Source organism: Alternaria rosae (genome assembly GCF_020736505.1).
Source record: "Alternaria rosae strain MPI-PUGE-AT-0040 chromosome Unknown BKA58scaffold_6, whole genome shotgun sequence".
Classification (NCBI taxonomy): Eukaryota; Fungi; Ascomycota; class Dothideomycetes; order Pleosporales; family Pleosporaceae; genus Alternaria; species Alternaria rosae.
The window spans coordinates 49,727-76,707 of record NW_025763575.1 but is presented as its reverse complement, the minus strand read 5'-3'; the positions used below and the strand labels follow the sequence as shown (position 1 = coordinate 76,707).

The following is a 26,981-nucleotide window of genomic DNA, read 5'->3' as shown; positions in this document are numbered from 1 at the left end:
CCACTCCGCCGTACATCGTCCGCCAATTCCTCTTTCTTCTTTTCGTGGGCAGCAGAAGACAGCATTACACTCACGACCCTCTATTCCAAGGCCGCTTGGGTTCAGCTGAAGGAATCGAGAGATCGGTGGGGATGGAGCGTTGTCAGTCCCTATCCGAATGCCTAGATAGAAGGTAGGTTAGAAGCTAGAGTGCGATGTAGACGTGAAATACTACAGTGAATCTTGGGCAGATAGGGAGATTTTCTTCCCTTTTTGAACCTCAGGTACGCATTCTTTCCTCTTTGCTTTGATATACTGTTTTGTCAGGGTGTCTTCGAATGTCGACAGCGATGTTTCAAGACAAATCCACATACCTTGCAAAGTCCTGCCGTCACAAATCTTGTATTTGGAGATGTGAAATGTTGTGTATATGTGAGAGATAGACTATCCGATTTAAGAGCATTCAGACAACTTTCCGAAGCTGCAGAGGAGGAAAAGACATCACGGTGCTTGGATCTAAAGACGTGAATTACTTTTGCGGGCTATGATCTGACCGTGTGATGACACCATTAACACAAACTTGGCCGATTATGTCGAATGTTAGGTTGACTATCTTGGTCAGTGTTTGACGAGGCTTATCGCCTGTCAGTGTCTTCCTTGTCCGCATTATTGCTCCCCTCATCTTTTTCACTATCTTCTTCGTCCTCATCCTCATCCTCATCCTCATCCTCATCCTCATCTTCATCCTTGTCTTCATCTTCCTTATATTCTTCGTCCTCACTGCTGTCTTCCTTATCCGAACCAACGTCGTCTTCCTTGTCATCACCTGCACCTCCAAATGTCAGATTCGACGCCACCACTATCGCTCCTGGTGCGTCGACGCTAGGTTTTCCAATGCATTTGGCACGGTGATTAGCTAAGACGCGCTTGCTCTTCTCCCGACGACGGGCATTCTCCCTGTCGCTGTCGCTGTCACTGTCACTGTTGCTCTCGTCAGCATAATCCAAAGGAGTACGGTTGTAAGTATCTTCTTCATCTGCTTTGAGGCCGATGACATTGATGAGAAACTCTAGTGTCTCTTCCTTGAGAGAGCCATGTATAGCTGCGTAGTGTAGTATGGTCCTTCCCTTCTGGTCTTTTCTCGCTAGGTTGACACCATACTCATTGAGCATCCGCAGTACACGAATCTCAAAAGTTGATTTTGTCGCCCACAAGTGCCCAAGGGTTCGCCCTTCTTGGTCGACGAATAACGAATTTCCCTCGATGTCAAGTAGCACCTTGCAGGTATCAATGTCTGCACTGCTTTCGGAACACTCGATGAAAGCTGCAAGGGGGGAAAGCCCCGCATTATCAAGCTCTAAACTGTTTGCCCCCTTATCCAACAGCCATCGTACCGTCTCAGTTTGCTGTGTTCCATACACAGATAACGCATGGTGAAGTACATTTTGCCCACTCTTGTCTTTCGATACTATAAGTTCGACGGTCTTCGCCTCTTCGGTCTCAAGAATAGCGATCATAGTCGCAAGACTTCTGCTCCGAGCTGCGTAATGAAGTACGTTGCGACCACTGTTGTCAACCGATGCCACCGTCGCACCATTGCTGAGCAAGATCTCGACTGATTTTTGATTACCAGCTTCACTGGCAAAATGTAAAGGGGTTTTCCCCGTCCTACTGCGACAATTTATTTTCGCCCGTTTGAGTAACAAATGGGAGACCAAAGCTCCACTTTCCGAGTCCCCATACGGGACGCAGTGTAAAGCTCTTTCGCCCCGCTGATCCTGTTTGCTGACAGAAGACTTAGAGTATGCTAGTAGCAATTTAACCGTCTCGCTAAGTCGTTGAGGTCCCTCCCAAATGCTTGCAGTGTTCCAGCCATCCTGGTAGCTTGTTCCAATGAGTTTCCCACGCAGCGCAAGATGTAGAGGCATTTCACCGTACTCTGAGAGGGCTTTGGGGTTGGCGCCGTGGACAAGAAGGAATTTTGTCATCGTTGCATTACGAGTCAAGGCTGCGAAGTGCAAAGGAGTCAGGCCAGCCCCGATGGATCCAGAGATGAGAGAACTACCATCCATTGGATCAAGATGAGTGTTATTGACAGGAATGGGCCAGGCCTTTCGATGAACGCTGGAGTCAATCGGTACCCCTGCATCGATGAGTTGCTTCGCGATGGTCTTATATCGACCTTTCACACAATAGAGTAGTGGAGTCATGTTCGCAGCATCGACCGTATCCAATGGAGCCCCATACTGTTGCAATGCGTTGACCAGCGAAGGCGTACACCATGATTTGTTGATAGCATGGTGCAGGGCACCTTTGAGTTGGGTGTCTGGGCTGACGTCGGCGCCTCTTCTAAGCAACATTGTGGCCATGGCTTCATCTGCACGTTCGAAAGCGGCATGTAGCGCACTACCGTACAGCCCCCCTTTCGCGTTGACGTCGGCGCCTGCATCGATCAGCTGCTCCAACACTGCCTTGTGGCCTGTGTCTGAAGCAGCATGAATCGCGCTCCCGTAGTGTCCACCAATCGCATTGACGTCGGCGCCTGCATCAATCAGCAGCTCTACAACTGCTTTGTGGCCTCTGGCTGAAGCTGCCTGTAGTGCACTGCCGTGCCATCCACCCTGCGCGTCGACATCTGCGCCTCCAGCTATGAGCAGTTTCGTGATCGTGGTTAGGCCTAAAAGGGCTGCGTAGAGAAGGGGTGCCGCTATACTTTCCAGACGTCGCTTTACGTATGGCTCATCCAAAGGAAATTCAGGGTCATGAAACCGGATCCAGTTAAAATATGCGGGGTTTTCGGTCGACAACAGTCTTAACGCTAGCTGACTTAATTCTTGTACCTCGTACCCTATTTTGTGGTAGTGATTGTTCCAGAACTCTGCGGAGTACTGAGCCAGCCTCGGAGCCAGCCTGGGAAACCCGCGAAGCTCGTCAAAGATTGGTTGCTGGAATTGGCTCAGGTACCCCAAACAGCCTCTCGTCATTACTTTGTGACATTCGACCTCTTGCACGCTATACTGACTTGTTGGTCCTTGTTTGATCCTGTCTGACACAAGGTACTCCTGGACTGAATAGTGTGCGAGAGTGACACACCAATAGGCAGGCCTTGACTCCCCTATTCCCGTGTATAATGTACGAGTGACTAGACTAGAACAGATTTCCAGTGCGTCTAGTGGGTCCACTAGCACTTCATCACGATCGAACACTGGTTCGCGCGTAACGTCAATAGCGACGACTTCAGCCAGTTCTTTGACACAGAGTGGCCTAGCAGAGAACGTTAACCACTGTAAAATTCTCATTGCGTATACGCGGTCGTCTTCGCTTATAGCGGAAAGGATGCGTTCGTATGTCTGGTCCAGCGTTCGTGGTAAAGTAACGAGCGACTTTCGCAACATCGCTAGACTGCGACACTTGGATATCATGTCAAGCTGACATACAGCCCATCGGAACCTACACCGTCGTCAGTTCTATCAGTATAGAAGCTAAGTAGAGAGATACACACATTCCTTGAGCTCCGCGCATTAGTGCTGTCTCAATCTCTTGCGTAATTTTGGCGTCCTTGTTCCACTTTTCTAGCCGCTTGTCGTCACGCAGCCTTTGTTGGACGAACCGTAATATGTCTTTATCTACAACGTCTCTCTGAAGGCAAACAGTGTCATCTTTCACGACAAAATTCTGTAAGGAGGTCTCAATATCCCGCTCTTTCCGGCTGGTCATAAGCAAATGTAGGATGCCAAGCTGCCATCCAGCCATTATTTCCAGCATGTCCATCAGTTCTGGGCGTTGCGTACATTCATCAAGCGCATCAAGAATAACGTAGACATGCGAAAACTGTCGCACCACCTGCGATAACACTTCTAGAAGTGCATGCAGAGACGGCTGTTGTTGTCCGTTTCCGCAGGATGAGAACAGCGCATCGGCGCACTCGGGTACCGTGACCGAACGCTGCAGGAGCTGACTGAGTATTGAGCGAAGCATTAGGTCTGCATCCTGTTTCTTCGCATCGTTGAAGTCGAAGTAGAAGTATACCGTCACCATACTAGTGTCGTCATGGCAGTGTTGCAGCAGATGCTCAATAATCGTAGAGCTTAGGATAGTCTTTCCACATCCTGGGATTCCGTATAGCCAAAGTCGCGACGCGGCTGTCTCCTTCCAGTTCTTCAACTTTTTGCCTTCGATCAACCATAGTCCAGTCTTAGCCTGTCGCTGTTTGTACGCTTTGTTGTGGTTTGTGGACGGATCGGGCGCCGAAAGCCATTTGCATATCATGCTAAGCCTGTCTGAAGTTCGGGTGCGGGCCATACCATCATACACTGAAGCATCTGCAATGTCATCAGAGCTCTCCTGAACCTGCTTTCTTAATCTTTTCAAGGCGCTCTCTTTGCCTTCGCCATAGATTAGTGGAAGGTAACAGCCGAGTATGCCTAACAGACAATACGCTCCATCCTCTTCGCGTGTGGTCTGGCGATTCCGTGCCCAAGCGAAGCGTTCAGCGATTTTGAACTTTGACATGTTGCTCCCTGACAAAGCTTCGATGGGTATCTCTGTAACCTCATGGATAATCTGCTTGAGTGACTCTTTGTTCCCTAGCAATGCCCCATCTCTAGAGAAGAACTCAACAGAACATGGAGCAAGAAGCTCCTGAAGTGTCCAGCCTCGACGAAACCATTTGCTCGCTCTGAAAGCCGCCGCAGATCCCGTGGTCGTCTCGCAACTACCCTCCAAAGATTTTCCCCCGACGTCGGAAAGGAAGACGTAACACTTGTTCGAATTTTGATACCAGCGGAACATAGAGTTGATAGCTTCCGAGAGCTCAGTGTTGTTTGCCTTGTCGATGCAGCATGTGTCGACCCAGAAATAATCTAGCCCATCACGCTTTGCCTGCTGTGCGCAGAAATCAATCTTACTCCAACCGTCCCTCTTCTTTGCAACAACATGCTCTGTGTCGCTAAGGCTGTTCATGTCGCCGAACACTACTTCTTGCTCCGCCCAAGTGTGCGAAAGGATCGCATAGGGAGGAATCTCTTCGCTACGAATGATGTCGTTGGTGAACTTGAGCTTCCCATCGCTTGTAACATATAGCAGCCGCATCGTGTTGGGGATCTGTGGCCTGAAGCTGTAGGCGCTTGCTGTTATCTTTATGTACGAGTAATAAAAGGCAGTCTTGGAGCCTCGAATTAAGTTTGATCGATACGATAGTGCACTGCGACTCGCTCTTGCAGGGCGTGGAAACTGCGATTATTCGGCGTAATGCGAGTGACAGCAGCAGTTCGTCTAGTAGATGGGAAGGAGAATTGGCGTCCAGGAGCTAATTGTTGGGACAAGCTGCATCTTCATACCCCGGGCAGGGGGCGCAGGCCGCCTGCGCCATGACGCGAGACTAGCTGGGCAAGGCTGGCAATGCAGGATTGCGCAGCAGGGCTAAACCCCAAACTGAGTAGCACGAAGCAGTTCTTTTATGGTGCAGATAGCATGATGTGCAGGCTGGTCTTTAATGTAAACTGACTCAATGCGTTTTTGTTTGAGGTTTTACGGGATTTGGAGACCTGCCAAGCCTCTCGAAGTCGTCACGTGCTAGCGAAGCCACGCGCACCTCCGACTCCACCTGGGCATGATCATACCCTATTGTAGGTTCAGTATACCAAAACGCCACAAGGACCAATAAAATCGGGTCAATTCGACATACTTTCGGGCCGCAACGTCTCGACTGCAGCTATCCCGCTCCCGAGCAGCGTGTAGAAAACCATGTAGTTGATCTACGGGTAGGTAGCTGAGATCAAAGAAGTATAAGGACTTGGTTTCTGCGACTGAATACAACTCGCTTTCGTCCGGCTCTGGTACCACGCTGTGCAAGGAAGAGATCGAACACCTATCACAGAAGATAAAAGAAGGTGATAGTCTAGAAGTCTACATTGCTCCAAGCTTTTAGTCAACTTTCATTACCACACTAATGCAGACTGTAGCGCGAATTTCTAAAATAACGAAACTTCTCTCTTGGGAGCACTGTGTTGTATAAACATGGTATGCATTTCGGAAGCCGAGGGTAGCTCGTCGGCGAGGGGTCATCGCAGTACTACCTGGGTATGGTTGTCGCGAGACTGCAGTCTACTTGCCACTCCATTCAATTCCTCACTCTTCTTCTGTGGTGAGATTTTTTTTTTCGCTACCAACTCAACCAGAACTTCTCTTCTATTTTGCTTCAACTTCTATCACTACTGCTTACTGGTGGAATTCGCACCTCATGCAGATACAAACGTTGTGAAATTAGCCCTCTGTGCATTACGCCGACGCCGAACCGGGCATTGAGCTTCACCGCGCATTACGCCGCGCAGCTACTGCGTACAGTCTAGGCTACCTCGCTTGGAGGGATCTATGAAGTTGTCTTCGAATTGCTATTGGATAAAAGCTCTGAAGTTTCATATTGGGAAGGAGGATGGACTCAATGATGTTGATGGGCGAAGGACGGTGTGGTAGAGAGCTGGTAGATGGGTTGGAAAAACTATTGAGAAAGCGTCTGCGATGCATATGCGAAAGCGACATCATGAGATCGAAGCATAGAGAAAAGCTTTTGGGTTGCTGCCAAGTGTGGAGAAGTCGTGAGCTTGTTTCGTTTCGTGAGGTCGCTGTAGTCAAACATGCGGAGGTGCGTTTAAAACAGGGGTACGGGCCGACACTTGCTGTTCATAGACCCCAGAAAGACCTGAGCAGATCTGGAGTAGCTAACCATCTTGTGTTCACGCTCGTCTCGTGATGATTCGGTTGCAATCTATTCATTTACATTGTGGCTAAAACTGAGTCGTGGGTGCGAGAGACGGTTAGTATGGCTTCGTTCAATGGTGATAAGAAGCCCTTCTTCCCTTGCCCACCTCCTCATTGTGCCTCAACTTGAACCTCAATATCACAAGAAAGCCATCATCCAAACCCCCACACAGTCATCATGCAGATCTCCGCTCTCATCCTCCTCTTCACCGCCACAGCCACGGTCTCCGCCTGGGTGAGTACCTAGCATTCCTCCAACCAGCCCAACCCAAGACTATGCCCCAGTCTGAATCGAAGATCCATCCTCTTCTTTGTTGAAAGGCATTTCCATACCCATCCTCTCGAACTAACACCCAACCCACAGCAATGTTTCGACCACGACGAACACTTCACCACAAACCACGCCCAGCTAGCCGAAGGCAGCGATCCCAACAATCAATGGGGATACTGCCCGTCTAAAAAGGGATGCTGCGCCGATGGCAAAACGTGGTATGCATGCAAGAACGTAAGTTTTAGCCTCGACTGCCCGATGTGAGTGGTGTGCTAATTTGATGAGCAGCTCTGTGCGGGTGGCGCTGCTTGCAGTGTTAGTGGCGGCAAGACTAGCTGTTAGAGGGTTTGTGGGGTTGAGAAGATGTACATAGAAAATTTTCACTGGGTTTGAGTATGGTATAGCATGAGCCTGAACGTAGGAGTGCAATCGATTCAAGGCTGGATGCCGATGTGCCTTAAGTTCAACTTCCTCATTGACGTCTGCCATGCTATCCAAGCTCTTTGTATCGTCAAACACCACTTCTTGCGATTTCATTAGTATGTAGCAAGCCCTGGACACTTTCGAATATAATAAGATGGAAATTGGATAATATCCGTACCAAAACGACTGAACTCTAGTCCATACGCTCTCAGAACACCTTAACGCCCATCCCACCCAACAAGAAAGCTTATGATATACGTACAATACGATATCCCCGAAACAGCAGGAAACATACTGCCACTCACGCTACAACTAGCAGATATGACGCAGCCAATGTCCACGTCTTACGCACCACCAGCCCGTCCCGTAGTCGTAGCACTGCTAGGCTGATCATTATTCCAAGTCAAATACGTATGATCCCCCAACTTCCTCGGCTTGATCAAATGCGTAGCCAGGAAGACCGCTCCTAACAGGATGCAAATACCGCCGACGACAAGGTATGCGATGCCGAGGAAAGGGTTCTTGCCACCCATGACGGTGCGCGTGGAGATGAGGATGGATTTTGTGCCGCTGTATTTGTCGACGGGGTAGCCTGGGTGGGTGTTAGTATGATGGAGGAAGGGGAAGGGAGGGATAACGTACGGTCATAGATCTTGAGACGGTAAGTACCAGCAGTCAAAACATCCTTGTCGTTGCGCTGGTACAATTTACTGAACGTAGGCAGACCTGCGGTCCTCATCCAGACCTGGAATTGCTCCCAGGTATGCAGGTTGGGCAGTTTGTCACCGTAACGGCCGTTCTCGTATTGTTCCTGCCAGTTCGGTGGTGGGACAACATCTTCAGGCTTGTACTTTGTCTCGCCATAGAGATCGCCTTCGTGGCTCCACGAAGTTCCCTCCACAGTCATGGTGTAGTTCTGGCCACCAGCATTCGTGCCACCCGCGGGGTTGGCGAGCGTCAACTGGCTGAATGTGTCGTTGAACATGGAGTTGGCGATAAGACCGCAAGGGTAGTACGGTTTGCCCGTCTCGGAGTCTACGTCCAGCGGCGAGCAGTCGCCCGAGCTGAGATCGCTGGCACTGCGGGCATCACCCTTGAGTTGCTGGATATCGACGGACTTGACGTAGCGGCGGTGGTTTTGGTAGAAGTTTGTGAGGCGGTAGTAGAAGAGGATCGGCGGCTTGATGTCTTCGGGGATGTTGAAGCTGAGGATGCACACGTTTGTCTCTTGCTCGACGCCAGATTCGAATTTGTAGTTCTCGCGGCCCCAACCCCACATCGCCTGGGGGTCTTCCTTGGATCTGAAGGTCGCGGACACTCTGCCGCCGGGAATTGGGTCGAGCGGGTTCTCGGCGTTGGGGTCGAAGTTTACGGGAACTTCGGGCGCGGTCGAGTTGCAGTTTGTGTAGTCGATCGAGATCTCCTGGACCTGCGCGCTAGCATATAGAAGCAGCCCACCGATGGGGGCAAAGATAACTCCGACGATGAAGAAGAGAGGCAGCACGGTCTTCGGCGTCAAGATGGGCCTGTTGCGCGGTTAGTCGTGGGTGTTGCCGTCTCCCGCCATGTTTCCACCTACTGCCATGCTTTCAAGCGCTGCTGCCTGAATGCAGTATCTAGTATCCCATCAGCATTGCCCTCCTTCGCGCATGTCTATATCAGGCTTACTCGGCGGCCTCCTGCTCTTGGTCTTCTTCGGCTCGTCGCGGCTGGGGTCCTGGCTGCTGATCGAGTCGGTATGCTCGACCTGCTGTGTGCGCGACATGATGGTGGTTCCGCGCGACTCGGCGAGTCGATTGGTGGAGTGAAAGGTAGTCGTCGCGGGCGGGAGGAGTGGTGAGAACGCGCGGGTTTGAGGTCGGCCAAGCCGTTGTCCCAAATTAGTGACAGAGCAGCCGCGCCACGCCTGCACGCCTGTGGAGCTTACGCATCCCCGCCCGAGACCCTGAGCCCTTCACGGACGTATCACGGACTCGTCATCGCGACAGCAGCCATGCGACACTTCAACACTATAACAAGACATTAACGGAGGTTCAATCAGTCATGTAGAGGCATTGCGTAGAATGGTCAAGTTTATGTAGAGATAGTGCATTCTGGTCTAGTGCCAAATATCGTAGAAAGCCTGCATTTGCGGCGACAATGTCCATTCGGACTACAACATTCGTTGGTGGGAGCTGAGGGGTATCGCATGCCGTTAGATAAAAGAAAGAAAGTCGAGAAGCCCAAAACGCCATGAGGGAGGACAGTATCCACTCCCGAACACCTGTTCATGCCAACAGTGGTACCCATAAAACCCATCGAAACGCCGTTCGTAATTCATGCGGAGGAGGACAGCCATCACCCCTTGTAATCACACCAGTCTTATCCAAAAGACGCGAGCCCAGTCAGGTGGGCCGCTAGATGCAAAGTGCAACTTGATGCATCGTAAGCAAGAAGAGAAAAGGAAAGTAAGAAAGGCTATGCGATGCGGGCTCAGAGGTACTGGCGGAAGTAGTCGGGGTTGAACCAGCCTACACGGTCATATGACTGCCACAGTTTGCTAGCCTTGTTGACGTCAATCTTGCATGCCTGCTGGGCATCCGTCTTGCGGAACTCTTTGCCAATCTTGAGAGCCTCGATGCGGGCCTGGAAGATGCGTCGCTTGCTGGTGAGGTAGGTGGCGCAGTTGAGGCGGAGTGTGCCAGCGAGGTTCAACTCAGCCTCGTGCAGCAGCTCGCGATCGGGATCGTCGGCGAGCGAGAGCGCTTGCCCTTTCCACTCAGCCTTGAGCGCCTTAGTATTGCCCTTGGGCAGTGTGTCCAGGGGTGGAGCATAGTCTGGTATGGCAGCGTAGTCAGAGTCGTCGCGGTTGGTGACTGGCCGTGCCGGCTTGGGAGAGGCTGACTTGGTGGTTGGGGAGGTGTCGAATGAGTCGTGGATCTGAGTAAGAGGCGTGCGCTTAGGCTTGGGTGCGGCACGAGGGGTGCGAGCAGGCAGCCGTGGAACAGCGACCTTGGGCTGGCGGAGCTTTGAAGATGGCGCAGGGGCGAGCTTCTTCAAGGCTGGTCGCTTCTGCACACGGCCAGTACGGATCTCGTGGATTTGCTGATCGAAGGCCCGTTCCTGAGCCCACCATGCCTTGGGGTTGTTGCAGGCCTCTTTGAAGACAATGGATCGGACTTTCGCAACCAATTCGTAGTCAGCGCGGCTCGGCTTGCTCTGTAGTTGTGCATAGTCCTGTGACTTCATGTGCGCAGTAATGACATCTTGCGAGGCTGACTCGGCTGACTCGTCGGGGAACAGCGGCATGTGAGCAATTGGTGCCGCTGCATCAGCCGAGACGAACAGCTGGGGATCGCGTGTGCATTGCTCCTCCGAGCTCTCCATGTTCTCCTTCTGTGACTGCGTGTCGTATGGCGAGATTGGTGGGGAGGCGTAGGCGATGCGGTGGGCGGCTGCTGCCTGGATAGCCATGAAGTCGGTCTTCACAGCAGACTGCGAGGGTGCTGAATTGAAGGAGGAGAAGGGTGATTGAGGGTAGGCAGGCGGAATTGACGTGCCAAACGACTCTGATCGCTTCATTTCAGGGGGCGAGAGGAGGGAGGAAACGGTGAGCCGATTGCTCGGGGGTGTCTTATAGTGCAAGTTTGCCATTGCGGTGTGGTGCGAAAGTTTGTCCTTTGGTTAAAGCGCAACGTCGGGGCGGTAGCGATATATGAATGTGTCCAGGCAGCCACAGGAGTGTGGTGCGTTGGTAATGCGATCAATGGTAGAGTTATGAGTGGAAGAGTGGGAGCCTTGGTTGAGCGAACGGCTTCGCCACAGTTATGCTGTCAGGTGTGCCCGGGCGCAAACGTGACCGTGGAAGCCGGCAGAATGGTCCGACCGACTGCTTATACCAGTTATGCGAGCGGGCAATTAGTCAGGCAGTCTTGACAATTGAAAAGGCAGTGCGGAGTTAGGACGATTGAATTGCGTGGTAGGTTAGTCGTCCCGAAACAGACGGGGTGAGCGGGCGAGTTATAAGAAGCACCACCCAGGCGCGTCGGGGGTTTCAGTAGGCTACAGGATGGACAAGGCCAGTGTGACTGTCCTTTGAGACACTGCGGCCCATGTGCTAGCGAACCAGACAAAGAGGGTGTGCGGTTGGCGCGTGCCAGCAGGCTCTCATCCTCCCAGGCCAGGCATCATCCATATGAGGAGCGCCCGTTGCGCGCGGCCGGCAGCTGACGAATGCGGGCGGCCAAGAAGTGAATAGAAGGAAGACGAAGGGGGCTCCAATTAGAGCGGCCAATTGCACAGCGACGCGTGAGGCGGAGCTGGGAGCGCGCAATGCTCTCTGACTGTCTGAGAGATTGAGTCACTGCACAGGCGATTACTTGTCGCTCCGTCCCAGCAAACCGGGCTAGTCCATCGGGGCCGAACGAACCGTCGTCCCCATCGTCACATCATCACTGCGCTCCAGGGCTACATACACGTTGCCTGCCCTCATTGCGCCCTCTCTGCAGCGACTGAAGCCTGGTAGTGTGTCATTGGCACCCAATTCCAGTCAATTCCCAGTCCTCCCCAGCCAGCGTGTCACCGCAGCGCCCAATGGCGACGGTAGCGTTCCTAATCCCCATTCCCCTCTACAGATCGCTTCCGGTGGACAGTGTCCGAGTCACCGCTTCCGTCATCGTTCCTCGTACTACGCTATTGTGCAGTCTGACCGCCGTCGATAATGCAGAGATGACTATCCCACATGCTCCACATTCCAGCAATTGACCCATCATCGACGCACTCTCAGACGCCAATCGACTGTGCTTGACCCTGCGCTTGACCTGCCAGAGCCCGATTCACTTAAACTGCCTTTCGCGGCCAGTGGCGGCCGAATTGAGTGCTCATCTGCATGGATCTAACCCCCCCTCCGTCAGCGGCGGCTACCGAAGACTGCTTGCTCACCGAGTTCTGTGGAATGGCGGTTCCCTTTCATGGTCTTGTGACATGGACACCACCAAGCGGCTGTAGTCGACGCCACTGGCGTGGAGCTGCAATGGGCCAGCGCCGACTAGAAGGTTCACTCAGGGCAGCTCATGTCTCGCAGCGGGTAGCATGCGATGTGTGCATCGTTAGCCCACTGCGGTACGTTCCCGCCATGTTATCGATTACCACTCGTCTTAGCATGTGAAAGTCCCCGTGCTCAGCTGGTCAAATAACTAGGTCATCTACACCATGACGCCTGTCCACCTGAACACCTCCCACGCTCTCCGCACACAGTCGCTCACGGGGCAATCAGTCTTCACACCATCTTCTGTTTGGTCAAGGTCATCCTTCGGAAACCCGGGGTGTCTTATCGTCGTTATCGTGCTGTGGGGGAGGGGTATGCTAGAAACCCCTCAACCCTCATCTCTCGACGGCGCTGTTACCGCCAGGTTTGCCATCTGACCTCAGCCGCCTGATACCGTCTCTTGCCTTGAATTCCAGCCATGTCAATCTCCCAGGATATCGCTTCCGCTGTACCCCTCACCATTTGCGCCGACGAGCGCGGCCCAGACCGATGCCGAGTAGGTTCCGCGGACAAAGCAATCTGATCCTGACTCAATAGACTTTGAACTTCTCGATCACGGCGTGCTTTGCATAACTCAATCAATAGTCTTGAATCGTGACGACCACAGACTGTCGCAGTCCGTCTAGAAGCCTGGCCGCGCCTTCTGCGGGTAGATCTGCGCATCAAGGGCCAGCCCAAATCTGGTCAGCCGATAGGACAATGCGAGCAGATGACTTGCTGCCCCATCTTGCGAGTTCCCACTACGCCAGCACCATGGGGGACCCTGCATCTGTAATGCTTGTAACCTGCCACCCATTCAACGACAACAATGGCGAGCTGCAGGACCTTGTTTCATGGCTCTGCCAAAAGAGAAGGCTGCGCGCTCCTTTCATTACCACGTTGCTCAATGGCGTCATGGGTACATGGTGCCAGGTCCGCCCTGCATCAAAACAAATGCGAGGCTGCCAGAAATAGACTGCTTCGGCGACTGTCAGCTGCAGGCACATCAAACCTGATGTTGAATTGACCAACAATCTCGCAGTCGGCGTAAGCAGGGCTGAGGGCAAGTAGAGCAGTAATGACGCACACTAACTATGCTTCACCGCTTCGAATCGTACCCATGAGATCGAGATATCATTATCGCATTCATCGATTTAGCTGTAGGAGCAGGAGAAGCACGTTACAGAGCATGACATCCATGGGTTGACGGTTTCACGTGCCTTCGTGGGCCTCGCCCCGCGCTTTCCCGCGCTCCCGTCGCGACTGCCTCAGCATTGACTCAGTCCACCACGTTCCCCACATACGTCATCTTCAATTTGACACAGCACCATGCACTCATACCATCGCGCGTTACAATGGCATCGCCAGTATTGCCATCCAGCCGCCACTTCGTAACGCAGCTACTGGATTCGCTAGCAGCTCCGCCGTCAATTGACAAGGCTACTATTGACAAGAAGAATGCCGACACAAACCCACTCAACAATGTGCCAGACGCGACAAGGAAACAACTACTTTCGTTGCAAGTCCTCTTCCCAAACGAGTTTGTGCCAGCGTTGGACCTACTTGATCGACGGCTCGTGACACGGTTTCGTATCTGCGATGAAGCAGAACTTGCTGCGTGGGCGACAGCTGCAGAGCAAAACGATGTGGTGACAGTGGAGGATGTACAGATGCAAAACACACAGGATACATTGCCATCACGTCGCGAAGACGCACAGCAAGAGCAAGCAGGCACCCACGCACACGCTGGAAACGCAAACGAGTCTACAGATCAAGACGAACCATCAAGCCACACCACCACCACTACTACATCATCGGAAACCTACAACCTAAACACAATATACTACGTCCGCTCCGCCCAACACCGTCCCTCTCGCTTCTCTACCTCCTACGACACCCTAACGACTTACCAAGTGCGTCTAACAAGCTGGAATTGTTCCTGTCCTGCATTCGCATTCGCTGCTTTCCCTGCTGGCCAAACCTCTCCTCTTGTTCCTCTGGACAAGCCAACCACACAGACTCAAGATAAAATGGGGGACAATGCCTGGGTATTCGGTGGTATAACACTGGGTTCTGATATGCCACCAGTGTGTAAACATCTGCTAGCATGTGTGTTGGTAGAGAGGTGTAAGGGATTGTTCGGGGGTTTTGTGGAGGAGAGGAATGTTAGTGTTGAGGAGGCGGCCGGGTGGGCTGCTGGATGGGGAGATTGAAGACATTTCACTGGAAGTCGTATTTACTGGACTGATGTCTCGATGTCTTTGGACCAGATCGATGTACATGGGCATCGCAGGGAAAGGTCTGTGTTGGGAGATGCTGTTTGCGATACCCCATGCCGCTGCAGCACGGCTTAGATAGAAAAGAAAATAGCACCACAATGATCTCAGACGACTTCATGTCATGTTCTTTCGTCATATCACATCTATCATGCCATTATGCCATAACATGTCTTGAACATGCCCAGATCTCGCAGCCGAAAGCCGCTTCCGACCCTACTTTCTTCACATCGGCGCCGAGATAGTATAATACACATGTCTTCACCCTCCATCCTCCTCAAACGCTTCTCAGCTCTGCGCTTATTTCTTCTTCGTCTCCTCCTTGGCCTTCTCTTTGCCCTTCTCCCCCTCCTTGACCTCGCCATTCTTCTCTCCCTCCTTCTTCTCCTTGTCACCCTCTTTACCCTCATCCTTCTTCGCCTCCTTATCTTCCGCCTGCTGCTTGTTCTGTATCTTATTCTCGATCAAGTCGTGGAACGCGGTAATTGCGCGGATCAAACTAGACAGGTAGATAGCCATGAGCTGGTCGTTTGTCTTGACGCTCATAGCGCGGGCTAGCTCGCCGTTGTCGACTGCGCCTGCCTGGCCCGCAGCGGATCCAACACCATTTGTTGCGCCACCGACAGGTGCGGCCTTGGGTGTGGAGAGGTTGGGCAGCAGGTTGAAGACGTCTTGCAGGTTGCCGAGAATGGCGTGGTTGACGGGCAGGTCTTCGTCGAGCACTTTTTGCAAGTATTGGCCTATGTCTCGTAACCGTAGGTGCAGGCCTTGGAGCGATTGCAGTTGTGAGGTTATGCGTGTGGAGAGGGTGCCGACGGCGACGTCGCGGATATCGCGGAGGAGGTGCTCGACTCCGATTTCCTCGGCCTCTTCGGCTTCGATTATTGAGGGTGTGTGGACGAAGGTCTTGGAGGTGGTTGTGCCGTCCTGGGTATGTTAGCATTGGGTCTTTCAAATGAGAGACTGGCGTCTCTGTCGTTGATGTTGCCACCACTGAGCCTGCTATGCACTTACATCCTTAATCTCCTCCACCGCAAAGTAGGCATCTGTAGGTACGCCCACCTCCTTTGGCTGTACATCGATGATGACGAGTAGCGGGTTCGGTGTGTATCGCTTGAACAGCTCGTTGACCTCCAGATCCGACGCCCGCAGCTTAGGACCTGTGTGATACCAGCCGATGAGCTTCTCCCGCGCGTTGACCTTCTTGAACATGTCGTTCATCGACTCGACGTAGTTGTGGTCTAGAAACCATACTGATGGGTCCTTCTCGTCTTCCTCGAATGGTACTGCAGGTGTGTTAGCTGGCGGAACGTCTCTTGTCCTATTCACCGTTCAGGCGGCAAACGAGACAATGGAGGGGCTACACACCCGCGAAGCTGTTGGATACCCGCACATTTTTGCCGTCGTTCTGTCCGAGGAGTACACCGACTACTCTCCTCTTGGTTCCCTTTGCTTGTCGGCCGTAGTGATCTGCTGCCGAGAGGAGGACGAGAGGCGCGACGGAGACGTTGCGGGTCACGAGCGACAGCGTCTCAGCTGTGGTGGCGGGCATCTTGGGGATGTGGACTCAGTATCGCCGGGTAGGGTATTAGGAGATTGGCAGCGATATTGGTGGGGTTCGTGGGGGAAGGCGGTGATGGTGGTTGTTGTTGATGCGGCTCTGCGGTGTCCATCGAAGCTTTCGGAACTGGACATGGTGAGGGTGGGTCAGAGCTCGCGCGCTAGTACTTTCAGCAGTGCGTCAGTGAGCGACATGGGAATTGTGATGGTTTAGCACAGCTAAATACAATAGATAAAACATGTCAATTGAAACTCTTGGGCTATAATAGTGGCAAAGATGTGGTATCTGAAGAAAGGATAATGTACAAAAAGCTGAAGGCGAAGACGCGAAACCACCCAAGATCAGTCCAGCGATCAAATCATGCACAAGCGAAGGTCAAACATTATCGCATTAGTCCGGAAAGTGCGTGACGAAGAAACAATCATAGCGTAGCGGTGGGGAAGTAGTACTGATCCCAGAGGAACTCGTAGTCTTCGATGACACCGCCGACCATGTCGAGAAGAGGCTTGCCCTTCAGCGATGCGGTGATGCTGTGGATCCAGGCCCTGTTTACTGTCAGTCATGGATCAATGGACGTGAACGTGAGAAGACTTACTTGGTGATGTTCTCGTAGAAAGCGCCGCGCATGGCCCACCATCCCAGGGACCAGCCCCGCTTGCGCAACTCTTCCTTCTCCAGTCCGGTCAAGCCGCGAAGGCCTCCAGCGAGACGCTCTTGGAAGTCCTTCTTGGCCAGTTGACGTGCGCCGTATTCCATGCTGACGCCGATCAACCACGGCCTCCAGCTCTTCCTGTCGCCACTGAAATGTTGCATAGCCAGGGCGTAGGCAACCGGTCGGAGAATGTACAGTGCTTCGGCTAGCTCGCCCTTTCCACTCACGCGGTGAAGTAGTGCCTTCGGGGGCTTGATGTCGTCCGCAGTCAACACCTTGGAGAGGAGGTAGCTTGAGATATCCGAAGAGTCCGGGAGGCTCGGCATGGACAGGCCAGTTCTAGGCATTGCCCAGTTTTCTGCCTCGACTGAGCGTTCACTTGGTGGTGTGTCCATGCCATCGGCTGATGCCGACGACTCTTCCAGCGAGCTTGGATCAATCTCTCGTTGTGGGAGCGGCGGCGACAGCAGTGGTCTTGAGTTGGTCAATCGAAGCAGCAGCAACCGGCATACTGCTTTAACAATCTCCAGCAACACCACCACGCGCCATCGCACCTTCTCGCCCTTTCTCTTCGCCGCCATCTCCCATAGTAGTTCTGTGTATTGGATCATCTGGAGCACTAGCGCAATCCGTTTGTATGTGGGCGAGTTCTGCGTCCAGAACTTGGTGTATCGATGATGTGGGGTGAGGGGCTGCCGCCGCGTTCCGGGCATTTGTGCCATGGCTTTTGAGAGAAGAGAGTCATGATATAGGGAGAGTACTTGGACGCCGCTGTGTACTGTGTCGTGTTAGTCGAGATGGATGCGCGATAGCCGGACGCGACCTACTTGATTCAGATGCGACTTCAGATTCCCGGAAGCGGCCTGTTCGTGATTAGCAAGACGCGCATATATGAATTCTGACCTTGCGTACCAGGAATGATATATGTGAGTGAGCGCAGGGCCGATTCGATCTGCGTGACGGCGCTGCTGTTCTTGGTGATGAAGTCGGAGTACATGCCCAGCCACTGCGACGGCATGGACAGCACCTCGCCCGTTTTCTGCGTCGCCTGCCTGTACATGTCTGCAGTCGTCCCAGCTGACGCGCCGAGATGATGCGATTGCGCGACGTCGTTGTGGTGGTGCCGGGGAGTGCACGTGTGTGTAGATAGGAGCGATGGGCGAGGGTGAGATCATGGCTCCATTATCGCGTGCGCTACCACTTGGGCAAGTACCGAGGCAGCTGCGGCTCAGCTACCCCGGATGTTCGTCTCCACCTGCACTCGGACGAGAGAACTCCCGTTTGGCCCCTTTTCGTTTGGAAATGTCAATTTGAGAGAGATGGTTGCATCTCATATGGAATTATGTGTTGACTGATGCTATGCAGGATGCCTCGAAGGGCATGAATAGGGTGACGCCTGGTCTCAAAGAGGAACGTTGCTAATCATGTGACTCCACGTAGGCAGAAAAACACGTTGTATCCTTCTCAGCTCTTTCAAAGTACGTAGATGACCGTTGTATAAACACAACAGAGCCTTGCTTCTCTATATCCGGTTTTCATCTGCACTACCCACTGACAGTCACCTCACAATCTACGTGTGCGATTATCCTGTGAGACATATACCGAGAGAAAGGATCAAAAACCATACAACACTCCCACTACCCATCCCATAACCTCACATCATGGCTTCCCAAGCTAGAGATTCTATCCCAGTGCCTCAAGTCCCCATCAACGAAAAGTACAAATCCCTCTTCGGATTCATCAACGCCTTTGTCCGCAATTACATGTCAAAATACGACAACTCCCACGACTACAACCACATCCTCCGCGTCGTCTCAAACGCAAACCGCATTCTCCAAGCCGAACTCGCTCGCGACCCTTCCCTAACCTACGATACCACAGCCCTCTTCCTAGCCGCCCTTCTCCACGACGTAGGCGACCACAAGTATGTCCAACCAGGCCAAGAATCCGATTCCACCATTCTGGATATCTTAGTCGATCATGGCTCGGGTTGGGAACTCGGTGTAATCGTACAAAAAATCGTTGACAACGTCTCTTATTCACACGAGATACGCGATCCTGCAGCCACTGCAAAAGCTTTGGCAGCGCATCCCGAACTAGCCATCGTACAAGACGCAGATCGTCTTGATGCCATCGGTGCAGTGGGGATAGGACGTTGTTTTTCATTTGGAGCGGCGAAGATGCCAGACCAGCCAATGGATAGGGCGATAGAGCATTTTGGGGAGAAGCTGTTTAAGTTGGAGGACATGATGAAGACGGAGACTGGCAAAGAGATGGCGAGGAAGAGGACTAAGGTCCTAGAGGAGTTTGCGAAGCAGTGGGAGAACGAGGCGAAATTAAGTTTTGAGGTCTTGTAGTAGATATTGTTTGACTCGGACTGGAAACTCTGTCCAACGGATGACTGGAGTTGATGCCTACGTAGATATTACAACTCCGTAGTAACATCACGATGGACTACATGGTAAAGGGGCTATATTACACTGGCAAGCTGGAGTAAAGGCGAGAAATACATCATGTCGAATGATCCTGATGATGTTGATCTGAACACAGTCATGCAACGTATACACAACTTTTACTACTTCAGCCGAACCACCTCGAGAAGGTAGTGACAGGCCTCCTCACGGGTACTGCGGCCCTTGGCAAGGCGGGTACGGAGCCAGCCGCTATCGATCGAGACCTAAGATCAGCAACGTTGTTCCCCAACATGTCCAGATCTCGGTTGTCGGGAGCGTAGACGATAGACGACGAAGAAAAGAAATATCGAACATCAAGTCCGCGGGTCGTGACTTTTCATCATCCAAACGGTGTGCTGGTATCTCGTAAACTCGGAATATACTCCGACAGAGTTTTACGGTACATCTGCCTGAATAATCTGAATGCAATATCTCTCAACCAAAGGGTACGGGAAAGACTTGACTGGAACGGCCTTCTTCACCGATGAGCATATGCGGGCCGAATAACGTAGCGTTCGCTCCATAATCATCCAAGCCACAAGTCGCATGTGATGAACAAGAAACTATCCCGACTACTTGATTCGCTATATCGATTCAAGCCGTTTTAAGCGTAGACACAACAAAGCACTGTCGACTCACAGGTTGTGCTCGTCATAGTTGAAGATGTCGTGGAGTATGAATTCACGGCAACGTAAACAATGATGATGGTGTTCAAGGACTTGTAGGTCTGGGTCTGCGGGACAAGTTCCTAGCCAATTAAGCGCAATGCAAGCTTACCAACCTCATCTGGAGCGCGTGCCTCTGTCTCCGACCATCCCACTACGTGTCGCACGCTCCATCCGCCGTACGCTTGTTGACCACAACCAATTGAGCTTCGGACCGCGCTCCGATGTCACCATTTCCTCATCGGTAGCATGCACCCTCCGCTTCGAGTACAGGTCCGACACGCACTGGCACACGCTAAGGCATACCCCATCCGTGTTTGCGTTGACGTCTGGATTACCCCAAGGAGGTATTCCAGCCTAACCTGTCGTATAATGCAAGCTACGGCCTTAACTTTGCGAACCTGCACGATACGAGACCAAGACCATTGCGGCCGAGACACATCTATGCTGCCCATGCAGATTGAGCCGCAGAAATCTCGATACGGCTAACAGGAGTAAAGCCCTGCTTGGATAGCTGCAGGTGGACCGTTAGTAGGACGAATGTGGAATGACCATTGCATCTGCTACAGTACACCATCGAATCTCTTCTAGCATATCCTGTTGACGAATGAGAAATATCCACGGAGTTCCTGTACCGTCGCCAATCACATTGGGGTACGCGTTCCAAAGAAGGAGACCTCGGGATGATGCCATGCCAGTGCTGGAGTGCCCACGGCAAATACATGAGCGTCTTGCGCGGAATACAATACCAAGACGGATTTTAAACAAACACTAAGATCGCGGCACGCAATGCGAATTTCCGGGTTCGCATTCCAGCACACACGCAGAAAAGCTGCTGCGCAAAAGATGAAGTTCGGCTACGTATCCAATCGCATCGTCGACTTCCGATTGGTGGGACGACTTACCGCTTTCCAATGAACATCGAGATCTTCGAGGCCTGGCCTTTCCGCAGCATCGATATTCCAAAATTCGATCCTTAAAAGATGGATGACCGGAATTCTGGGCCCACCGTGATCGTATTTATCATTCCCAGCCTTCTCCTTTGAGGTTTTCTTCTGGGTTGCCCCTTCCTGCTTTTTCCCCCCTCGAGGCCATGCGTCCCCTCAGACCACTCCTCCCGTCTGCTGTTCGCCCGCGCAACGAACCACTCCCTCCTTTACCCCGTGATCGCGTCGCTTCCGCTTGCGATCAATGTCGCGCGAGGAAGATTAAATGCAACGGCGAACGACCAGTCTGTATCGAATGCGTCAAGCGGACAACGTCCTGCCATTACGCTACCCGGTCGTCGGAAACACAGGGCCAGGCACTAAAACGGAAATACGATGCCTTGGAAGCCGAGAACGAAGCCTATGTCGAACTGTTCAAGTTGATCCGAGCGAGCTCAGACAGCGAGTCTTATGAGCTGCTGAGGAGGGTCAGGAAAGGGCATGATGTTGAGGCTGTGTTGAGGGAGATTAAAGAGGCGGACCTGCTTATCCAGCTCAATCCGAAGCCGGAGACGCGAGTTCAGATTACATTGCCCAGTTTGGCGAGTATCATGTCGAGGCGCATGTCTATGCCGGATAATCCGTACTTTGCGTTGGCGGCGACAAGTCAGGCGTCGTCGAATACGGGACATGGGTCTTCGCCGGATAATCCGGCGGCTCAGTATCCGAGTCCGCCTGCCTAGTCGTCCTTGGCTGTCATTCGGAAGGGAACTTCTTTAGGAATCGCGGAAGACGAGCCTAGCAATGATCGCTAACATAGCTGTTATGCTACCCCCCAGCTTCCTAAGCTCTGGTTGTCAAGAGGACAATGCTCGTTTCTGTCTTCGCAGAGAAACAGGGAGTTATTAGACTCGTAGGTCTTGTAGGTATCTATCTCCGGACCGACTAACTTCTTCAGCAAGTATTCAGCGAAGACGATGCACACCTGAGTATCAGTGCTCGCAAGAGTAAGCTGTAAGCCGAACGCCAGTCCATGTGTTGGTGGATCATCCAATCACGTCTCCCGCATTGGAACAAGACATACGTCTGCCTTATGGATAGGGCTACTGACTTAATTCTGGAGTCATAAAAATGGTGGCGCGTCGGCGACTATGATCCCAGCCGCAACCATCTGGTCTCTCGCGCTCATCATTGAGACTGTACTCTGGCAGGCTGTCCAGTCGTTCTTTCCGACAGGATGTGCGCGGTATGGACATTGTCCAAGATCGGGCATGATGCAGCTGGCAGGGAGCTATCTTCGCGGTTGCTGAAGTTCCGCAGCGAGATAGATGTAAGGAAGTCGCGAGACCATGCCTCATCATGTCATAACGACGCCAGACTTGGCGTCACGTGGACCAACAAACGGTCTTGCCTTCACCTCCGGTGAGTTGCGATTTCGCTACACAATCAATCTCGTGCTCTCTCCGACGTTGCAGGCCTTCCATCCTCCCCGTCGCTGCTTCAACAGCGCGACGATATCTATTCTCTAAGTAGACCCTCCCTAAGGTTCACAGGTGCCTTTCGCCGACCTTCCAACGATGAACGCCACAGCCTGTTTTAAGAAAATGTGTCAGGAAAGGAGGAATGAAGACACCTACCCTTCGCTTCGAGGGATTCACAGTTGTGTCCATACCAAGGAAACGCTCCTCCAAGGTTAGGAGATCGATCAACAAGTCGCTATTCCACACTTTCCCCGCCTACCTGCCGAGATCCGCGCCAAAATCTGGGCCATCGCGCTAGAAGATTGCATTTACATACTGGACAAGTATAGTCGTGTCCTCTCTCGCCTCAACACGGTCAAAGCCAGCCAGTTCCGGGGAAAGATCCATGTCAAAACATGCCGAGGCTATCCTACACTCTTTCTCCTGAACCGCGAAGCCCGCTACGAAGCCGCTAGAGCTGACGGAGGGAAGTGGTACCCTCTGGGTGTTGGTGCTATAGAGATCTATGCAAATCCGAAGAAGGAGAGTGTCTTCATCTGCTATACCTACACAGCTCTCTGGTCTTCCTCTTTCCACCAAATTGCAAGACGCCACAATAGAAATATGAAGTTGGATGGTTCATGGATGGATGATCCATCTATATGGTTTGAGTATTCAGACTCGGATTCGGATATGTGAGGGGAAAGTTCCTAGGAAAGCACGACAGGAGGGGCGCGAGCAGGTTGGTACTTTGACTTCTTTGTGGGAGTCAATTCTTATGTTCCGGGTACACCTGCAGGTGGTGGGAATTGATAAATCGGAAGACCTAGCGGAATGAGGGGACATGTAGCGACTAAATCTAGTCTGCTCTCTTCCTGCCATTGCGGCGACGGCACCTGCGAGTTAGCTTTCAGAAAGCATGTAACTAGTAACATGATAAACACAGTTTGTCCACCCAAGGAAAACCGAAAACGACCTCAATACAGCCAGTCTATCACCACACACCAGTTTCATCCAGGGGTAGCATCACAGCCTAACACTATCCCTTGAAGTCTACATTCTTAATCTCTCATCCTCGTTCGTTCCTCGCAATTCTTTTACGCAAGCAGTAACAACCTTCACACAATCTCCCAACTTGAATCCACAACGCTTAGCAGTATATCTCTGCCTGATAGTCTCTTTACGACATGTCTGGACACTATTATACAGTACAACATTGTGGTACTGCGTTTGCCAAGTAAACCAAGGAAAGATTGCTAGGATAGCGTTAGAAATAAGAACTACTCTTGCGTTCTTGGGGATGTCGCTGTTAGAGATGAAGACGCTGAGGAAGAATACTAGGACTAGGATCAGCGCTTCGTCGAAGGGGTAGGGGAACATAGTCGATGTGAGGTGGCAAAAGAATACAGATGGATGAGAAGGGTCTGGCGGTAAGATGGAAGAAGTGGAGGAGGTTGGAATGGAGAGGGCTTTATGCATGAAGAGACACTGCCATGCGATCAAGCTAAGAAAACATTGGTTTGTCGTAGTGTGAGCTAGCCCAACGCCCATCGATCTTCAAACGAGCACTTACTCGTTTGACCCGCCCATCACTTTGCCATCTCTACTTCATCAACGAACCCATCTTCCGTACCTCACTACATCAAATCCTGTTCAGCCTCCCCAGATTTCTTGCACTTGTTTTTAGCCACCTCCTCCACCCTTCCATCCCAGGTCAGGATCTGTAATCTCATATTTCCGTTCGTCTTTGCATCGAACCAACTTGTTAGTTCGCGCACTTTACTTGGAGGATCGCTATTTCCTCTTTCGGAAGTAGAGACTTTCGAGTCAGTGGAGTCAGCGGAGTCAGCGGCGTCATCTGCGTGATCCGATGGGGCTGTTACGGGTGATGATGATTGTTCGTGAGTGATCTCGGAGTTTTTGGGTGTTAGACTAGGGGATAGTGCAGGTTCAGACATGGTGTAGGTTGGGGGGTTACGAGCATATGTGAGTAGGTCAATGACTCGTAAAGCGGGGAGATAGACGCCGCACTTATTAAAGATATCACTCCTCTTCTACGTGAGACACAATGTGGAAGGTTGCGATACTGTGAAACAAAGACACTCGCGTTCTGGCCTTGGTTTCAGTACTGTGGTAGCATGCCAGAGCCTCACGACAAAGAGAGACAAAGAAGGGGACACGATGCAGAGGATCTGAGCCAAGGTTGAAGACAATGTGTCTCATTAACAATAACATTTGCATTAACAGTAACAACAGCGGCCTTGTATATTGCTGCGCTGGGGTATAAATGACGCAAAGGGAAACGTAAACTTTTGATGCCAATGGCACCGTAGAAATACATGGTGTACAGGTGTCGATGCTTAAGCACCTTTCTCGTTTTTCTTGAAAAGAAAGCGGAGCGCCTTGACGCGCTCCTTGATGGTCTTGGACTGCGTGACTTCGTAGAGAGGTTTATGCTCCTCGAAGATGTCGTGCTCGCTTTCGTAGTCGACGTGCACGTAGGCTCGCTCAACATCGGCAAGACCTGTCGCGTGTTAGTGTCGTGGGGTGGATGCGAGTGAGTGATAGAGACATACCTTCGAGCTTCCTCTGCAGGGTCTGCGAGACGTCATGAGTGACCTTAAGCGGTAGACCCTCATCCATGACAATGTCTACTTCAACGTAGTAATTCTGTCCAGCGTGGTACGCGCGGCAAGTATCGACTCTCTGGATCCTGTCGTCGTGTGTGACAACCATGTAGATCAACTTGCTGATGTAGTCTTTTGGTGCTGACTTGCCGACAAGCAGCCAGACGTGGTCGAAAGCATTGGCAGCCCAAGAAACCAAGATCAAAAGACCGATGAGAATAGCACCGATAGGGTCGACATACCAGACGACGCGGCTACCGACGATCGACATGGCAAGACCAAAGGCATTGACGATAATGTCATTGCGATGGTCGATGAAGAAGACATGGACAGCGGGGTAGCGTCGGTAGATGAAGCAGTAGACGCATAGTGAGCCTTTGCAGAAGATGGCTGTCGCAACGAAAGCGATGGGGATAATGTGGAGTTCCTCAGATTCCGTGGCACCGCCAGCCAAGGAGCGCCCAGACTCGATCTTGTTACATGTCAATAGCTGAGCCAGTCGCACGGGAAGGAGTACTTACGATGAGCTGAATAGCTACCGTTGTCATTAAACAGCAGAACATGATGATACCGATCGTCTCGATACGTGTCCGCCCCACGGGGTACTTGTAAACGCTTGGCCGTGCTGCCATGCGAGATGTTATGAGCATAACCACCGACGAGACCAAGTCCATGAAGGCGTCCGCAGCTGTCGCGAACAGCGACAACGAACCCGTGGAAACGGCTGCATACATCTGGATGATGAACAAGCAAAAGTTGACGATGAACGAAGCGTTCACGGCGAAGCGGACTTTGGGTCCATTCTCGACCATGTCAAGAGCAGCCAAGCGTTCTTCATCTCCACTCTGAAGGAACTGATCGATCAAGGCATTCTGTCTTGTGTAGAACTTCTTCATGTGCCTGGGCTTGGCGAGTGGATAGTCACTCTTCATCTGTTTCTGAGTCACATCGTCTCGAACGTGTTTGCGGAGATCGAGTGGATCGTTCTTGACGACGATGGTGACATCGTCCTTGGCTCCCCGCGACGATGCATTGTCTACAGATGACAGTCGCTCAATGGCGTCTGTCCTATGCTCGGCGCCGACATTGGCCTGGTTTGACGATGGTGTAGTGCCAGAGCTTACTGGAGCGCTTGTTTGCCCAGCAGCTTGGTCGTGTGATGGGCCATTAGGTGAAGCTAAACGGACAGTCAGACAAGAGAACCACGGGCTTGGGTTGCCTGAGACATACTGTGAAGATCGGAAGTCATGGTGTCCGGGCGATGGGCTGAGGGACGCGTATGTGTGTGTGTATGGGCGATCTCTAGGATCTGCTACGGTGTGGGAGTTACGGAGTGGGTGATATATGCCTCAGCTCAGGGCATGCAATGTAATAAAGCGTCGCTGTGAACGCCACCGCGGCAGATTTCCCGCCCTCCTCCGCAGGAGTTTCTTTCTTTGAACCCTGAAGTCATAGTGGAATGGCCAGATCGTTTACTCGGTGCCACATTGTGTGAATACTGCACGTTGGTGCAGGTGTAGGAATGCTGGGCACGGAGCGTGAAACTCGCTAAGCATTCTCAACGGCGTGCTAGCACATTCGGGGGTAAGCTCGCTACCTGATTTGGCATGACTTTGTGAGCTTGGCCTTATCTTGATACCTTATAAGGCTTGGCTGTCTGCATGCGCGGAGGCGTGTTGAAGATGCCCACGCACGCGTGTACAACGTGGTGGAGATGCTAGCGGGCGATCTAAACTGACCGGAACTTTTTTGATGCTAAGAGATGCGAAAGGCTTGTCATGTGCGAACGCCTCCCCACACACCGATCTCCATTGCTGAAGTGGGCTTGATGGAGCTGTTGTCGGTGTGATGGTTTGATGACTCGGAGCGCACGTCGCAAGTTCTTCAGGGTTGGCTATTCTTTCCCTCCGGCTAAAATGGTCAC

The 26,981-nt window shown here is 52.1% G+C and overlaps 10 protein-coding genes across 10 annotated transcripts; 4 read left to right on the top strand and 6 right to left on the bottom strand.

The window, feature by feature from the left end:
- Nucleotides 1-472: 472 nt before the first annotated feature.
- On the bottom strand, nt 473-5,540 carry BKA58DRAFT_469844 (ankyrin repeat-containing domain protein). The gene is made up of 2 exons (XM_046175160.1): nt 3,482-5,540; nt 473-3,429 (listed from the first exon to the last, which is right to left on the bottom strand). The coding sequence occupies exons 1-2, from the start codon at nt 5,068-5,070 to the stop codon at nt 615-617; spliced, it is 4,404 nt and encodes a 1,467-aa protein (XP_046023845.1). The 5' UTR covers nt 5,071-5,540; the 3' UTR covers nt 473-614.
- A 1,334-nt stretch (nt 5,541-6,874) lies between these two features.
- BKA58DRAFT_185849 (uncharacterized protein) lies at nt 6,875-7,661 on the top strand. Its single transcript, XM_046165489.1, has 3 exons — nt 6,875-6,973; nt 7,103-7,243; nt 7,298-7,661. The coding sequence occupies exons 1-3, from the start codon at nt 6,917-6,919 to the stop codon at nt 7,349-7,351; spliced, it is 252 nt and encodes an 83-aa protein (XP_046023844.1). The 5' UTR covers nt 6,875-6,916; the 3' UTR covers nt 7,352-7,661.
- BKA58DRAFT_185823 (ligand-effect modulator 3 family) lies at nt 7,662-9,356 on the bottom strand. Its single transcript, XM_046165488.1, has 4 exons — nt 9,101-9,356; nt 9,012-9,048; nt 8,075-8,958; nt 7,662-8,024 (listed from the first exon to the last, which is right to left on the bottom strand). Exons 1-4 carry the CDS (start codon nt 9,195-9,197, stop codon nt 7,777-7,779), a joined length of 1,266 nt encoding a protein of 421 aa, XP_046023843.1. The 5' UTR covers nt 9,198-9,356; the 3' UTR covers nt 7,662-7,776.
- Nucleotides 9,357-9,904: 548 nt separating this feature from the next.
- BKA58DRAFT_440408 (SWIRM domain-containing protein FUN19) lies at nt 9,905-11,065 on the bottom strand (the record flags this gene model as incomplete). The annotated part of the gene is made up of 1 exon (XM_046173746.1): nt 9,905-11,065. One exon carries the CDS (start codon nt 11,063-11,065, stop codon nt 9,905-9,907), a length of 1,161 nt encoding a protein of 386 aa, XP_046023842.1.
- Nucleotides 11,066-13,308: 2,243 nt separating this feature from the next.
- BKA58DRAFT_386013 (uncharacterized protein) lies at nt 13,309-14,827 on the top strand. Its single transcript, XM_046170423.1, has one exon. The coding sequence runs from the start codon at nt 13,793-13,795 to the stop codon at nt 14,648-14,650; it is 858 nt and encodes a 285-aa protein (XP_046023841.1). The 5' UTR covers nt 13,309-13,792; the 3' UTR covers nt 14,651-14,827.
- Nucleotides 14,828-16,376, bottom strand: BKA58DRAFT_339912 (26S proteasome regulatory subunit rpn-8). Its single transcript, XM_046168320.1, has 3 exons — nt 16,082-16,376; nt 15,728-15,999; nt 14,828-15,640 (listed from the first exon to the last, which is right to left on the bottom strand). Exons 1-3 carry the CDS (start codon nt 16,263-16,265, stop codon nt 15,014-15,016), a joined length of 1,083 nt encoding a protein of 360 aa, XP_046023840.1. The 5' UTR covers nt 16,266-16,376; the 3' UTR covers nt 14,828-15,013.
- Nucleotides 16,377-16,498: 122 nt separating this feature from the next.
- On the bottom strand, nt 16,499-18,410 carry BKA58DRAFT_339908 (peroxisomal membrane protein pex16). The gene is made up of 4 exons (XM_046168319.1): nt 17,839-18,410; nt 17,754-17,789; nt 16,870-17,704; nt 16,499-16,819 (listed from the first exon to the last, which is right to left on the bottom strand). The coding sequence occupies exons 1-4, from the start codon at nt 17,984-17,986 to the stop codon at nt 16,696-16,698; spliced, it is 1,143 nt and encodes a 380-aa protein (XP_046023839.1). The 5' UTR covers nt 17,987-18,410; the 3' UTR covers nt 16,499-16,695.
- BKA58DRAFT_386010 (uncharacterized protein) lies at nt 18,411-19,779 on the top strand. Its single transcript, XM_046170422.1, has one exon. It carries the CDS (start codon nt 18,588-18,590, stop codon nt 19,281-19,283), a length of 696 nt encoding a protein of 231 aa, XP_046023838.1. The 5' UTR covers nt 18,411-18,587; the 3' UTR covers nt 19,284-19,779.
- Nucleotides 19,780-20,953: 1,174 nt separating this feature from the next.
- BKA58DRAFT_185722 (uncharacterized protein) lies at nt 20,954-21,893 on the top strand. The gene has a single exon (XM_046165487.1). It carries the CDS (start codon nt 21,138-21,140, stop codon nt 21,711-21,713), a length of 576 nt encoding a protein of 191 aa, XP_046023837.1. The 5' UTR covers nt 20,954-21,137; the 3' UTR covers nt 21,714-21,893.
- A 2,750-nt stretch (nt 21,894-24,643) lies between these two features.
- Nucleotides 24,644-26,501, bottom strand: BKA58DRAFT_185709 (cation efflux family-domain-containing protein). The gene is made up of 4 exons (XM_046165485.1): nt 26,288-26,501; nt 25,579-26,234; nt 25,007-25,529; nt 24,644-24,954 (listed from the first exon to the last, which is right to left on the bottom strand). The coding sequence occupies exons 1-4, from the start codon at nt 26,304-26,306 to the stop codon at nt 24,791-24,793; spliced, it is 1,362 nt and encodes a 453-aa protein (XP_046023836.1). The 5' UTR covers nt 26,307-26,501; the 3' UTR covers nt 24,644-24,790.
- Nucleotides 26,502-26,981: the final 480 nt, after the last annotated feature.